General features: G+C 38.6%; 2 protein-coding genes and 1 non-coding gene across 3 annotated transcripts in view; 1 reads left to right on the top strand and 2 right to left on the bottom strand.

Annotated features, from left to right (window-relative positions):
• LOC109226967 (beta-catenin-like protein 1) overlaps positions 1-2,205 on the bottom strand; it is a 4,539-nt gene extending 2,334 nt beyond the window's left edge. Inside the window, exons 1-2 of the mRNA XM_019391924.1 lie at positions 957-2,205; positions 146-227 (exon numbers count right to left, since the gene is read on the bottom strand). Of these exons, the coding sequence (XP_019247469.1) occupies positions 146-227; positions 957-2,048 (1,174 nt within the window). The 5' untranslated portion in view covers positions 2,049-2,205. The remainder of the gene's footprint in view (positions 1-145; positions 228-956) is intronic.
• TRNAS-AGA lies at positions 11,096-11,177 on the bottom strand. Its single transcript has one exon. It is a non-coding gene; the product is annotated as a tRNA-Ser (tRNA).
• On the top strand, positions 11,257-15,639 carry LOC109226966 (protein DJ-1 homolog D). The gene is made up of 5 exons (XM_019391923.1): positions 11,257-11,397; positions 11,501-11,617; positions 12,256-12,696; positions 14,582-14,944; positions 15,279-15,639. Exons 1-5 carry the CDS (start codon positions 11,341-11,343, stop codon positions 15,465-15,467), a joined length of 1,167 nt encoding a protein of 388 aa, XP_019247468.1. The 5' UTR covers positions 11,257-11,340; the 3' UTR covers positions 15,468-15,639.

Below are 16,085 nucleotides of genomic sequence, written 5' to 3'. Positions count from 1 at the left end.
TGGTTAGACCAGTTATAAAGCATACATCAAACCCTATGATCTTCTTTTACCACAATTGCGGGCATACAAACTTTCCAGTATATCAACAACAGAAAAATATTTGTCTTCTCAGATAGATCAATCTCCAGTTAACTAGCCTTCTTACCAAATAAGGAAGCAACTAGTGATACAAGACGCTCTTCCAGTTCTTCTTTGTAGCGTTTCTTGTTCTTTTTGCTCAGAGGTATCTGGCAGTCAAAACATTTAAGCATAATAAGTTATATGAGTCAGTGATAGAACAAGGTAAACAACACCTCATCATCCTAAAAGCTCATTGAGATAAAGCAATAGAAACTCTTCCATTTGAGGAGAACTTGAGATACTTTTTTCTGTTAGTTTTTATCTACTATATCTCATGAGTTAAACTGCTGATTTTACAATAAAAATGATATCAAATTAATGTTATGCAACAAATACCAAAGCTTAGTAACAATCTTTATAAAGAAATTAGCTTAGTAACAACTTGACAAGTGGAAGACCACAAACAACGAGATATCCTTAACTAGAACATTCTACTCCATTCATCAACATCTTCAATCCTACCACAAGAGTTCTTTACGAGACAATCTTTAAGAAAATTAACAAATTAATCAATCAACCAACTATATCTCAGTCCCAAACTGATCAGGATCCACTATGAATCCTTTATATCCATTTTTATCGGAAAATTAAAAAATTAGCCAATCAATCAAAAAGCAATCAACTATGTCTCAATCCTAAACCAGCTGCGGTCTACTATATGAATCCTCCATATCCGTTCAGATAAGCCAATGAACATATTAGTCAGTCAATCAACTATGTCTCAGCCCTATCTCAATTGTGGTTGACCATACGAATCCTCTTATACCATTCAGCTCAGTAAATTTAGTATGATGTCAAATCTAATGAAATTTGGAGAAAAAGGGAACTTGACTTGCCTTACCCATGAAAGCTGGAAAAGCAGTCTTTAACCCCATTACATCCACAAACCTCTCACATGCTGGAGGATAATTAGTCATAGCAAAATCTAAAGCCCTTATAGCCGACCCATAACACATTTTCTTCTGATTCATTATAATGATCATCAATTCTACTCCTTCAGATTTCACAAACCTCTCCTTATTCTCCAACGGCATTAACAAACAGCACAACGCGTCAAACAAGTTCTCCACCATCTCCTCCTCATCTGGCGACTTAGGGTCCTTTGATTTATACATTGCCACAGCTTGTAACAACGCATCCACGCCGTTCAATTGCCCTAATCTCTTCTGATTCCCCGTGCTGCTCTGCAACAGAATCGCCAAAATCTCCGATGCATACTGCTTGTTTCCATCAAATTCTCTAACTTTTATCCTTGTCAATAACCACTTCATTAACTTCGTCCTTTCGCATACTAGCTCAGCCACCGAGGTTTTCACTTCAATGAAATTCTCAATAGTCGCGAGTATACTGTAAATGGCGGCGGACTCGTCGGGATCGGAATCGGATAATTTTCCTAGAAGCTGAACGAGTAATTCTAACGCATTGTTCTCGACCAATGCATCAACTAACACTTGCGCCGGCTCGTCGTTGTCCTCGAGAACATCCTCGTCAGTTAGGTCTTGTAATAAGCCGACAACGTCAATAGCAATATCTGTGTTTTCGTGATTGAGCAGACTGGTGATTGAAGCAACGGTGCCGAGATTGACAAGTTCCGGGTAAAACTCTGGGCCTCCGGCGACGATTTTAAGCTTTTCGATTTCTTCATGGAGCTCGACTTCGGAATCCGCGAACTTCTCGGGTTGGTCCGGGTATTTGAGACGGGCAGCAATGTTTTCCTTAAGACGGCGTTCGAATGAAAGGACGAGTTTTTTCACTGTTTTGAGATCGAGAGCTTCCACGGGGTTTTGTTGAGATTTTTCTAGGGCTTCGAGTAGTGAAAGGTCGATGCCGCCGTTTGTCGCGGTGGAGGATGGAGGCGGCGGTCTGAAGGTTTCATATTCATCATCTTCATATTCGGCAGATTTTCGCTTGCGTTTTGCTGCTTCCATGGCTTCTGGCAAAACCCTTGGCTACCCAGTTCCCAGTAGCAGAAGAGCTTCCCCGAACTTCTCACACAGAAATCATATTTGTCTTTTACCCCTCGTCTAGTTCAGTTTTAGCACTTTGTACCCCTTCCTTTCTCTATTTGATACTTCGACACCTCTAAAAGCTTAGTTTTTCCAATTCATTCATTTAGATATCGGAAAAGGCCTAAAAATGTCACTCAACTCACAGAAATGGCCTATTGATGCCATCCGTTAAAAGGTCGCTATTTCCATGCCACTACCGTTATACTTTTGGCCTATTTATGCCATTTATTACCAAACTTCAACTTTTTTAAATAATTAGAATTAATTTTTAGATCTCACTTTTCCACGTGTCTGTATATTATTGGTCCGTCTTTACCCTACCCTACTTTATTTTAACCCTAGTTATGTTTAATACCCATTCCCAACCCGATAAAACAAACCCTTTTTTTAGCCCAAATCTAAACCCTAGCTCAATAAACACCTCCCCCAAATCAGCAACCCTCTATCCACCATTAAATTCAATTTCTCCATTATCATTCTGAAATTCTTAATAGGGTTTAGGTCTATTGTTCAATTACGATTCATCTTCATAGTAACTTTTTCTTGTTAAAGAGTTCAAAATGTGTGTTGGGTCAAGCGGCTCAATTGACTCAAAGAGGAAGTCTCATTGTGGATTTGTAGCGCATCATTTTACGGCGACGACTCCTATGGATTGTGGGAGACGTTTTTACAAGTGTCCATTGCCTGAAGTAAGTATAATTTACATAATGCATTCTATTTTTTATGGTGTAATATTTTATTGGAACATAATCGGTGATTTTATTGTGCAATTATTTGGCAGAAACAAGGCTGTGGGTATTGGGAATGGGGACGATGTTGAATTTCTCCCGCGAGCTGTAATCGTCATTAACAGTCAAAGGAGAAAATTGGAAGATTTTGAAATTGAAAGAAATAGGTTGATGAAGAAGATAGCTTATTTTGAAGCTTCTATTGTTATTGATGCTGAGACGATAACAGAGTTGATGGAAAGATTGGATGCACTTGAAGCGTCTGCTGTTGAGGATAACTCGAAGATTGTGGAGTTGAGGGGAAAAGTATTCCGACAGTTAATTTTGTTGATGTGCCTTATTGCGTTCATAGCAGCATGGGCTACGAAAAGATCCATGAAATGATCATTGCTTAGAATTCTATAGTTTGGCCTTTTGTTAGGTATATGTTTGTGCTATGTAATTCTAACTTCATGTAATAGTCCATGTTTTGAACTTGTCTCCAGTCTTTGTTAATTAATAATAGTCCATGTTATGAGCATTGCTTTGTTAGTAATAGTCCATGTTTTGAAGTTATCTCCAGTAATAGTCCATGTTTTGAATAGTCCAATATGAACATATAACCAAGTTAAGAACATATAACCAAGTTGATCTTAACTAATCATAACTAAACCAAAATGATCTTAATTGATCATAGCTAACCCAAACTAATCTTAATTGATCATAGCTAAACCAAAGTGTTCATACAGAAATAGAAGCTAACCAAAATTGATCTTAATTGATCATAGCTAAACCAAACTGCTCATGCAGAAATAGAAGTTAAACCAAACTGATGTCTCGCATCAACTGTATTCAAAATACATAATACTAACCCACAGTAGTTTAATTGAACAACAATCTAGCTGCATAATTGAACATTACAAAAAGAGTAGTTTTCAACAGTCTAGCTGCATAATTGAACGTTACAAAAACTTAACCAAAAGTAGCTTTCAACAGTAGCTTATGCTTCAACAACAGTAACTTTAATCATCTACTGGTTCTCCATGGCCTTTCCTTGCTTTCATCTTGTACTTCTTTTTTCTAACTTGTGCTTGAAGCTGGCTTGAACTAATTGTTGGTTTTCCATTCCAAGTAGCCTTTGTTGGTGAATAAGGCAGGTTTGTTGGTGTTGCTGCACCTGTTTCATCTATAGTAACTTGCATCCTTCTTGTACCAGTTGGATTCATTTGTACCTTCCTCATGGCTAGTTTTATGTCAGTCTCAGATATAACCATCAGCCTAATTGTTGGATCTTTATCATCTCCAATATCAGGTCCATAACTGTTGTACTCTTGTGTTCCAGCTTGAGTGATAAAGACTGACTATTGTGACTGTTGTGTTCCATTCAGTTTCAAAGAATGCTTCACTAAACATTGAACTCTGCCCAAGCTCTTGTGTTTCATCTTCTAAAGATGTCACTGTGGGGGTATTGTCCAAGTCTTTCCTCTTTTTTGAACAAAGTCTAGCACCACTACCTGCCAACAAAGACAATAGTTAGTACATAATCTGCAAAAATTATTAGTATTTCATAAACAACAAGAAATATATATATATATATATATATATATATATATATATATATATATATATATATATATATATATTTACCTTGTAACATCCTCTTACATTATGATTTTCATCACCACACTTACTGCATATCATTATAATCCTTTCCTTTGAACTACTCCACTCACCTTTCCACTTCAAAGCTTCATCAGCAGCCCTATTCCTCTTTACTTTGGGTCTTCCAACCATCTTGAAAATTTCAGGTGGCACCATGGCCTGACTAGGCAGAATTTTCCAGAATTGTACCCCTCTAACAGGCTGAATTTTGTACTTGTATGTTAGCTAATAAGCCTCCTTACTATACCACCAGTGTATTTGTGTCACTGGTTCAATCTTCTCATGCATCAATGCCTTAATAGCACGGGGACAAGGTATCCTAGATAAATCCCATAACCTACAGGTACATCTAATCTTCTCAAGATCCACAGTATGTTTGTCTTTACCTTCTGTGATTTCAAAGGCATAGTCTGCATTAAAGTTCAAAGTGCAAGCATGTGATATTGCCCTATAGTCATTGTATAATTTCATACATGGTGGACTGAAATTGGCATTCCAGCTCATAGCTTTGTCTTCATAATCTGCAAGCCTTTCCATTACCTTGATCCTTATTGCCTCCAACATCTTGATAATTGGCATATGTCTAACATCTGAAATCCATGCATTAAAGGACTCAGTAAAGTTGTTATCCACCATTAGATTTATACACTATGTATCAAAATAGGCTCTACACCATGCTTTTGGTGGATAGTTGATCAAGTCCCTTGCAACATCCTTTGGCATCCCCCAAGCTTCAACAATTGATCTTTAAACTCTTCTTCATAAGTACTCCAAGCACACCACCACATCAACTTCCTCATTTCCCCACTCCTCCATTTTTTTAACCAGTTGGCTTCGATGTGTCTAACACAATACCTGTGATGAGCATCAGGTAGTACAATGCTCACAGCATCCAATAAACCTTATGATGGCATCAAAAGCTAAAGAAATCAGAAGGCATTGACAAAAAGAAAAAACAAAAGTGAAAACAGAAGAAAATCAGAAGAAACAGAAGTGAAACTTGGTACCTTTTGCATGTCTGATATAAATGTCACTCCACCTGTAACGATCCGACCGGTCGTTTTGAGCTTTTGCACTTCGCTCGCTAGTTCTCGAGCATGAATAGCCTCGTATTATGTATTGTGACTTATGTAAATTATCGGTTTTGGTTTTCAGGATAATTGGAATAAATTTGGAAGAACAGTTCTCAGTTTGAAGCTTAAAATTTGAAAGGTTGACCAAGTTTTGACTTGTTAGCATATGATCTCGAATTAGAATTTTTATGAGTTGGTTAGCTCCGTTAGGTGATTTGGGACTTAGGAGCGTGATCAGAATGCATTTTGGAGGTCCGTGGAAGGTTTAGGCTTGAATTGGCGAAATTGAAAATTTGGCGTCTTGCGGTTGATAGGTGAGATTTTGATATAGGGGTTGGAATGGAATTCCTGAAGTTGCAGTAGGTCCGTTGTGTCATTTGGAATGTGTGTGCAAAATTTCAGGTCATTCGGACGTGGTTTGATAGACTTTTTGATCGAAATTTGGGAGTTTTTAGAATTCTTAGGCTTGAATCCGATGCAATTTTGGTGTTTTGATGTTGTTTTGAGCGTTCCGAAGGTTGGAACAAGTTTGAATGATGTTATGGGATATGTTGGCATGATTGTTTGAGGTCCCGAGGGCCTCGGCTGAGTTTCGGGTGGTTAAACGGACCAATTTTTGGACTTTGGACTTGGCAGATTTTCTGGTGTTGTTGCAGAAACTTATTGTTCATCGCGTTCGCGGTGGAGTCCCGTGTTCGCGAAGAGTAAATGGGGAAGTTGAGGAATTTGTTCTATGCGTTCGCGGTCAATGGGCTGCGTTCGCGAAAGGTAGTGGCAACTGGGGACCCCAGGTCCCTTTGGTCTATGCGTTCGCATGTCATGTGGCGCGTTGGCGAAGGAGCGGGTTGGTGAAGCTTTGCGTTCGCGAAGTTGTGGACGCGTTCGCGGAGGGCATTTTTGGAGGCAGGCGAGTTTAGCTTACGCGAACGCGAGGGGTCCGCCGCGTTGGCATAGAAGTAATAACTGGGCAGTCAGATTATGTTTAAAAAATCGAGGGTTTAAGTCCAATATCACAAAAACCATTAGAGAGCTCGGGAGAAGGTAAAATTTGAGGAGATTTTCAGTGGAGCAATGGGTAAGTATTCTTTACGCATATTTGGTTTAATTTCATGGTTTAGTCTTGAATTTCATCATTTAAGTTGAGAAATTAGAGTGGAAATTGGGGAAAAATGGAGGAAAAGTTTTGGAATTTCTTTTGGGGATTTGAGGGGCCATTTGTCGTCCGATTTTGATGTTCTTGGTATGTACGAACTCGTAAGAGTGTAAGGATTCTATTGGTGTAATTTTATCAGATTCCGAGATGTGGGCCCGGGGGCCGGGTTTGGCCAATTTCGAGATTTTTGGTATAAATTGGATATTTTCGAGTGGGCTTTGTTCCCTTAGCATATTTTGATGGTATAAACCTGTTTTGGATAGATTTGGAGCATCCGGAGGCCGATTCGAGAGGCAAAGGCATCGCGGGCTAGAGTTTGGACCGGATAGAGGTAAGTAATGATTGTAATTACTGTTCTGAGGGTATGAAACCCTCACATCATTTTGCTACATTGAGGTGACGCACACGCTAGATGACGAGCGTGCGGTCGTGCACCGTTGGGGATTGTGACTTGGTCCATCCCGTACGACTATTAAGTCGCATATTTTACTTGAAAACTATTGATATTGCTGTATTTTGGAAAATATTATTGTGTTTGGGGCTAAATGCCGTGTATGGGCCTTGTGCCGATTGTTTGGACCCTTAGGGGCTTTTACTACTGTTTTACCTCATTGTTTTGGTTTAATGTTTACACTCAGTCATGTTATGTTCTTACTGTTTTCATAACTCGGTTTTATTCACTCCTTTTGATTTCATAAATAATTTTGAGCCGAGTATTTGTTTTACTGTCAGCCCGAGGGGCTTGAGTGAGATCTGACTGAGTGAGGTCGAGGGCCTGTGTTGTGGGGATATCATGGGATCGGGTTGCGCGCCGCAACATGTGGTACCGAATTGTGATATATGAGAGGCCGAGGGCTTGATTTATTATGCCACGCGGTGGCTTGTGATTGATATGAGGCCGAGAGCCTGTTTGATTATGCCACGAGATGGCTTGATATTGTGCTTGGGCCGTAAGGGGCCCCTCCCGGAGTCTGTACACCCCCAGTGAGCGCGGGTACCCAGTGTGTGTGTTGTGTTGTAGCCCGAGGGGCTGTTGTTGTTTCATATTGAAGCCCTCGGGGCTGTTCTTGATTCATGCCCGAGGGGCTGATTACGAGTGATTGTGAGGTAGCCCGAGGGGCTGGTTCTGTTGATATTATGCCCGAGGGGCGGTTTATGGTACATATTTTTCCCGAGGGGCTATTTACGTTTCTATCATTTTTACTCACTGTTTTTATCACTCGTTTTGAAACTATTGAAAGTTGTTTTAAAAAGGTTCTACTACAATTGAGCATGATTTACGAAGTAAATAATTTCTGTACTGTTTTGGAAATGTATTGTATTTGCTGTAGCATTATGACGTGGCTTACGTGTTTTCTTACTGCTCAGCTTTCATTTACTTTTATTACTTACTGAGTTGGCGTACTCACATTACTCCCTGCACCTTGTGTGCAGATTCAGGTATTACTTTAAACCCGGTAGCGGGTGTTGATTGCTTAGTGGCAGAGTCATTGGAGTTTTCAAGGTAGCTGCCCGGCGTTTGCAGCACTGCTTTTCTCCTTCTTGTCTTCCTTAGATTGTATTTAGTACATTTTAGATTCTTAGTTGCGTTCAGACTTTAGTAGATGCTCGTGACTTGTGACACCCCGATGTCGGGCTTGTGTACTTATTCCGTATTGTTCATTTAGACTTACATTACGATATATATATCTGGTTAATTAAAGGCTTAAGAGTGATTGTTATTGATTAAATGGTTAATTAGGGAGTTGTATCGGCTGGCCTAGTTTCACGATAGGCGCCATCACGACCGGGTCGGTTTTAGGGTCGTGACACCAGCCTCATTATTTAGGTCCAAAGACCTTTTCAAAAGTTCAACAAACCAACTCCAGGTCCTACTTGTTTCCTTGTCAGCCACTGCCCAAGCAAGTGGATAGAACTCATTTATAGAATCCTGTCCCATGGCCACCAAGAGCTGACCCTTGCATTTTCCCTTCATGTAAGTACCATCCAAACCAATAAGTGGTCTCAATCCACCTCTAAAGCCTTGCTTCAAAGCTTGGAAACATATGTATGTACAATCTCAAGAACCTCCTTTTTCTTTCTTCCAAAGCATCCTTTGATATGTTGATTGCAACATCACTCCCAAGATCAGACTGTCTTAGTTCTTAACCATAAGCTTCAAGCTTGTTATACTCATCCTTGAAACTCCCATCTAACTTCTCAAGGACCATCACCTTAGCCCTTTTAAGCTTAGATTTTGACACATTAAGCTTGTAATCATTCTCTAATTCCCCTCTCATATCCTTAATAGTATACTTGGGATTATTTTGTAGTTTATTCTTAAAGTATTGTGCTAATGTCTTAGCATCCTTGAATTTTATAACAAGGATTACGATTATGGACTGCTTTCAAGTTTTTGATACTAAACTCATTAGTCTTTTTATCCCTTAAGATAGAACATCTAAAAGGGCATCCAACATCACAAACATATCTAGCCCTAGTAGGATCTGTTTTTTCAATCTTCAAGCCATACCCATTAGCAATTGCATAATAGTTCACTATCCCTCTAGCTTCCACAATATCCTTAAATGTCATACCCTTATCCAACTCCTTAAAGTTCTCCAACCTATCACCCACTACCCTCCTCCTTTGTTTGCTAATAACCTCAAGTCCTTCAGAATCATATTCAACATCAGATGGAGCATCAACATCAAAATCACAATCCCCAATAACATGTTCATTTTCAGATATTGCTTCAACATCTACATGAAATGTTTCAGTATGATGCAGAATACTTTGAGTATGGACAGTCAAATCTAACTCATCTACAACAAACAAGTTTACGATTTTGAACTCCAAATATATAAGACACTGTAATGCCTTGATACCACCATCTCCATCAATTATATAGAACCTACCTGACGGCCCAACAACTAAAAGTTGTTTCACTTCAGTAAACCCTAACTCTTTTGTGAACTCTTCACATAAATCTTTACAAGACAACAAATCCGGATCAAACCTATTTCACATATGGACTAGCTTCTTACTATACAATAAATCTGGAAAAATTACCCATTCAACCCCATATTTGAAATACACGTCCACTGTGTCAGTCATGCTTCAATAAAGTTCACATGCAAAAGGAAAAAAAAATAGAAAACTGAGCGAATAAATCAGAATTACACATCGGCAACTAAAAAATACAAGAATAACAAAACCCTAGAAAGACAATTATTTGGGGGGCCGAAATAGAAAAGAACAAAAACATAAAAGGATGGAACTTCAGAGAATAAACAATGATTTACACTATATTTATGAAAGACAAAAACAAGTAACCCCCATGCACAACCATCCCCACATGAACAGAATTATCTACAAACCCCACACACCAAATTAAATAAGTTTTTCTATCTTTAAATATACTACTAACCTTGATAAGTTACATCAATCTTCCGACAAAATCAAATTTTGAAGCCACCGTCGATAATAGCCTGGCTTCCATTCGAAAACCTAGTAAGACCAAAGAGGGATTTTTGAGAAAGGGGATTTCTTTGAAGAAAGAGACGACTGGAGTGAATGAATTAGGGGTTGGGTTAAAAGATGGGTTTGTTTTATCGGGTTGGGTATGGGTAAGTAATTAAACATAACCAGGGTTAAAAGAAAGGTAGGGTAGGGTAAAGACGGACCAATAATATACAGACACGTGGAAATATGGGGTCTAAAAATTAATTTAATTATTTAAAAAAGAAAAAGTTGAACCGTTTGGCAATAAATGACATAAATAGGCCAAAAGTATAACGATAGTGGCATGAAAATAGCGACATTTTAACGGATGGCATCGATAGGCCATTTCTGTAAGTTGAGTGGCATTTTTAGGCCTTTTCCGTTTAGATATTAATGGCTTGGACTTTATTCTAGTCACAATCACCAAATTTAGTTATTAGATATTAAGGATTCGTCTTCACTCTTCTCGCAATTAGAGATGCAATAATAGTTAGAACTTTGAAAGTTGGATGGCTAAAAAGATGAGCTGAAATAAGTGTTGTATTATTATTTTTACATGACAAAATTAGTTCTCCACTTATGTTTACTAAGTATAATTGGTCTAAAATTTCTTACAAAAGATTAAGATTGTGATAGGTTAATTTTCTCTAAAAATCATGGCAGACTAAACAATCTATTAAATGCTAATGGTAGACTAAATATCTATTGAATGCTTTCAACTTAACCACTAAGAAGGCAAAAGACTATCATATAAACTAATTGTGATGAATCCTTTTGAAAATACAGTTAACTCCATTAGTTTAGCATCAAGATGTATCGGATTTGGCCAGTTTAAACAGCAGCAAAATGCAGTTGCAGTCAAAAACAAAAAATAATGAAGGTAAAAAACGTGGACGGCAGGATTCGAACCTGCGCGGGCAAAGCCCACATGATTTCTAGTCATGCCCGATAACCACTCCGGCACGTCCACCTGTTGTTCTGAGAGTCCCTTAAAAACCTTTTTCAAAGCCACAACTACTACTGTAGTATTCAGCAGAAACTTCTATACTTGTCCATATATCTGAGAGAAACATTTCGTGAACTTCTTCTGATCCACCCACCCACACACACACACACACAGATACCTGTGAGGAATGGCGAATCAGAAAAGGGTTCTCTTACTATGTGGAGATTACGTTGAAGACTACGAGGTTTTTGCTGCTTCTTTTTTGTTCACGGTTCTTGATTTCTAGTCTGTGCGCAGGACAATACGTTTAGAATGATTAATGGGTCACTGATTTTCTTTTCTTTCAGGTGATGGTACCGTTTCAAGCTCTGCTAGCCTATGGAGTAGCCGTTGATGCAGTTTGTCCCGGCAAGAAAGCCGGTGACATTTGCCGTACTGCTGTCCATCAGCTTTCTGGTCACCAGGTCCTTCTATTATATTTATTTGCTGGCTTTTGGTGGACTTTTAGTTATTTAATGATTAGAACTTACCCTTCTGTGTCTGCCCCATTGGCTAGTACCTGATTGTGGTTAAAGATTAAAACTTGATGTGTTCTCTCATTGTTCTGAGCTTTACTCAGTGTTTTCCGTTTAATTAGTTTATACCCATCATTGCCATCAATCCAAATCTCACAAGGTTCATGCTTTATGAATTATGACATTTGAGTTTAAGGAAATAAAGGAGCTTTCATTGCCCATGGGCATATAACTTATGATACTGGGGTATTTAAGTGCACTTTTTTAGCATTAAGCAATTGATGATGTGTATGCCTAGACCACTTAACTGGGTATAATTTACAGCTGAGGGCAAGAGGAGAGTGATTTTTCTATGGACCTAATTTATGTTGCTACACAAGTTGGCTGGATATGAGCTGGGTCAATTGGAATACTAGTTTTTATACAATTTCCAGCAATTCCTTAACCAAATTATATATCTACACCCACTTGCGCACATGTGTTTATGCATTAGCACTCATCAGTTGTTTTATTATAGAATTTGAAATTGTGATTGTATTAACATTTTTGTGGCCGTATAGTTTTGTTTAATTTTAGAATTGTTTCAGACATATTCAGAGTCCCGGGGACACAATTTTGCTCTTAATGCAACCTTTGATGAAATAGAGGCTACAAAGTATGATGGCTTGGTTATTCCAGGAGGACGTGCTCCAGAATATCTAGCCATGAATGAATCTGTGTTGGACTTGGTGAAAAGTTTTGCCAATTCTAAAAAGCCAATCGCCTCTATCTGTCATGGGCAATTGATCCTGGCTGCTGCAGATGTGGTCAGAGGTCGAAAGTGCACAGCTTTCCCTGCTGTGAAACCGGTACTTCTTGCTGCTGGTGCCCATTGGGAAGAACCAGAGACGATGGCTTCATGTACCATCGACGGTAATCTCATCACCGGACCTACTTATGAAGGTCATCCTGAATTCATCCGACTCTTTGTCAAGGCACTTGGTGGCAGGATAGTTGGTTCTGGTAAAAGAATCCTATTTCTATGTGGGGTAAGTTATGATCATGTAACATTATTTTGTTTTAGCCGAGAGAATTTGACATGCTTAGTTTCGAATTGCATTTTACTGGTAAATGGTAGTATATGAATTAGTTGTAAAGATTGTGGTATAACTTAAGAGTTTTAACACCACGTCTCGTCCCAATTGTTGTAGAAGAACAGACCTATTTAATCGTCATTCCCAAAAAGAAGAACAGATACATATTTAATCCTCCTAAATATAGCTGGCTCTGTTGGTATATAGGTGACATAAATCTTTCTCCCTATGAAACTTATAACAAGATTCTCTCTTTATTTTAATTCGATTTGGTTGTGTCATATTTATGCTTGGCGCATGCTGGTGAGGCATCAGATAATCACCTGATGTTGGTTGAAATGTCATGTCTGCGTAGATAAGAAAGAGCCTCCAGTTTAACCTGTCATCTTAAGTTCGATCATATGGATTGATTATTTGTCAAGCTGTTAGTTCTGGTAGTGTGTGCTCCTATGTCCAACGTCCCATGGAGAATTTGTTGAAGAAGATGAGATTTAGACTGCCATAGATTCTGAGAGATCGAATAAGATTTTTTTCATGATTTATGCCTGTAAGAGATGCATGTAGTTGTCAGAGTAATTCAAAAAGTAGAACGTTCTACGATTATGGTGTAATCAAAATTTAGGAATTGTGAGAATGAAATAAGTAGGTGCACCTATGGGTGTTGTCACTGAAGTTGCAATGTACCATGTGAGACTAGGTTCAAATACCAGTAGGGGCAAAAAATGTTAGCTAAATTCTTCCCATATGCAGAAGCGACTCATCAAATTTTGTAGGAAGACTGTTCTATTTTACGTCCCCTGTAGGTCCATGTTAACCTATGATTGAGATGAAGGCTGGCAAAGGTAGAGGCAAATGGCTCTCATTCCTGACTCTTTCTTCTCTCGGAGCGCTACAAACCATCCATAATAGGAATTCATGCATCTCTTTGTTGTAAAAACACACAGTATTGCATCTAAAATATTCACCCAGAGAGCTTGTAGCAACTTTCTTCACACATATTTTAGGTGAAGCTCTTCCTTCTGCCATATCCTAATGTATTGTTTTCTTCTTAAGACAACGCAGAGCACCTTTTACCTTTGTAAACAAATGTTTAACCATTTGTAGTGCTTCTCGTATAGGATTACCAAGTCATTCTTTTAAGGGACATGGCATCAGAGGCGTCTAACTGTTTTAAAGTGTACAGTGTTGTCTCTTGAATGTGATTTCTGGCTACTTTATCCTCCATGGTCTGTATGGTTATCGGTAGAAGTTCTTGTAAATTCTGTTGAAGGGCTGTATTTTTGGCTCATGAACTGTGTCATTTTGGTAAATTTGTTCTCCAAGTAGAAAAGAAAAAGAAAGGAAAGCGTTGACTCTTCCACCCCTGTGAATCATGCAATCAGGGAGAACTACTGATAGCTGGGCCCTCGGCTCCTTGATGTTTTTTACTGCAAATTCCTTCCAAAAGTTGGGACATTCATCATGAACAGGATATACAATTGTTAACCAAAAAAATGATTATTCAATTCATGAACCCCCTTCTGTTACCTATACTCCTCTTCCAAACTAGTTACACAATCGAATTAGATGTACTGCTTGATATCTGTCTTCTTATCTCCGTGGAGTCACTGTTTCCGACTTCGCGGACCATGTTTTCATACTTCCTGACACTTTATCTAATTGGTCTGTGGTCTGGGAGTTGTTTTTCCATTTGAGTCAGCTGGCCAATATCATGGATATGTGCCAATGTCATATCTGGACTTTCCTTATGTTCTGGCTAAGGCTGTTAAACTTGTATTTGATGATGTTTTATTTAGCGATTAATTTGTATTCCCTTGTGTCTATTTTCTTGGGGTTGTAGGATTTCATGGAAGACTATGAAGTAATGGTACCTTTTCAGTCCCTCCAAGCTCTTGAATGCCATGTTGATGCTGTTTGCCCCAAGAAGAAAGCTGGCGATAAATGCCCCACTGCTGTGCATGATTTTGAAGGTGACCAGACTTATAGTGAGAAGCCAGGTCATGATTTTACCCTAAATGCCGATTTTGAAAGCATGGACGCTTCAAGCTACGATGGACTTGTAATTCCTGGTGGCCGAGCTCCGGAATATCTTGCCTTGGATGATGCTGTTATTAAGTTGGTAAAGGAATTTATGGAGTCCAAAAAACCAGTTGCATCAATCTGCCACGGGCAACAGATTCTATCTGCTGCTGGTGTTCTCAAGGTAACTCTCTTAACATCATTTAGAATTGAAGTTAAATAGCTTGATGCATGCATGATATTTCAGCTATTCCCCTTTTCTACCAAAGACAGCAAAGTCAACAATGGGAAAAAGAAGAAAAGCAATCAACCGATTTTCAGGAACTTTACATGCTATCCGCAAATAACTTCAAGGATAATATGTTATGCAGAATATTGATCTCAATAATCATTAGCAGTAATTAGAACATTTCAATGGGAATGTTAACTGCCATATACTTCAGAATGAAATAACATGGAATCATGCATTGTTCACGTGTGTGTGCATACTCTAATCTGTGTTCATTAAACAACTACAGGGGAAGAAGTGTACTGCATACCCTGCTGTAAAACTTAATGTTGTTCTGGGAGGGGGGACATGGTTAGAACCAGAACCAATAGATCGTTGCTTCACCGACGGACATTTAGTGACAGGAGCAGCATGGCCAGGTCATCCAGAGTTTATTTCTCAGTTCATGGCGTTGCTTGGAGTGCATGTAAAGTTTTAATCTACTTGTTTCAGATGTTCAGTATGTTATCTTTTGTGAGTTCAGATGTATCCTAATTACAGATTAAGAAGTGTTTTTCTGATTGATGGATTATAATAAGCAGCGGAAGCAATCCCAGTATCTTATTCACGTGTAATCTAAACAACTAGCACATATGGAGATTTTCGGATTACCTCTTGAAGCGTAAACACAATAAATCTATGTCGTTCTCCAGTTCCTCAGTTGAAAACGCACCAGCAGATTTCCACAGTCTTCTACTGTGTTACCCAGACAATAACCGAAAATAGAGAATTTTGGGTGGGTAAAATTCTAGCAGAAACCGCAGTAAGAAAAATTAAAAAAAACGTCCAGCCCCTATATCCATATATACAGCTGCGTTTTTTTAGGTCAAAACCGTCTTCAAAACCTGTTAGGTTTCCTTCTCCCACTAAGGGATGGTCTCCACGTTTTCTTTCCCACTAAGTAACAGTTTCCACTATTTTCTATTATTTAGGCACAGTATGGACCACATAATTTAATTAACAAGGCTTCCTATTATGATATTAATTTCGAAATTCTGAAATTAATTTCCACCATAATAAACTACGAATTATTCCACTAAAAATTCGTAATTGCACT

The sequence above is a fragment of the Nicotiana attenuata genome, chromosome 6 (genome assembly GCF_001879085.1).
Source record: "Nicotiana attenuata strain UT chromosome 6, NIATTr2, whole genome shotgun sequence".
Classification (NCBI taxonomy): Eukaryota; Viridiplantae; Streptophyta; class Magnoliopsida; order Solanales; family Solanaceae; genus Nicotiana; species Nicotiana attenuata.
Note: the sequence above shows the minus strand (reverse complement) of the source record. Positions and strands in the feature narration are given on the sequence as shown.

What these genes read in the sequence shown, in the direction of transcription:
- LOC109226966 (XM_019391923.1), top strand. Translation starts at nt 11,341, where the DNA reads ATGGCGAATCAGAAAAGGGTTCTCTTACTATGTGGAGATTACGTTGAA. An exon ending in ATTACGTTGAAGACTACGAG is followed by an intron (nt 11,398 to 11,500) that starts GTTTTTGCTGCT and finishes CTTTTCTTTCAG; the next exon opens with GTGATGGTACCGTTTCAAGC. An exon ending in CTGCTGCTGGTGTTCTCAAG is followed by an intron (nt 14,945 to 15,278) that starts GTAACTCTCTTA and finishes AAACAACTACAG; the next exon opens with GGGAAGAAGTGTACTGCATA.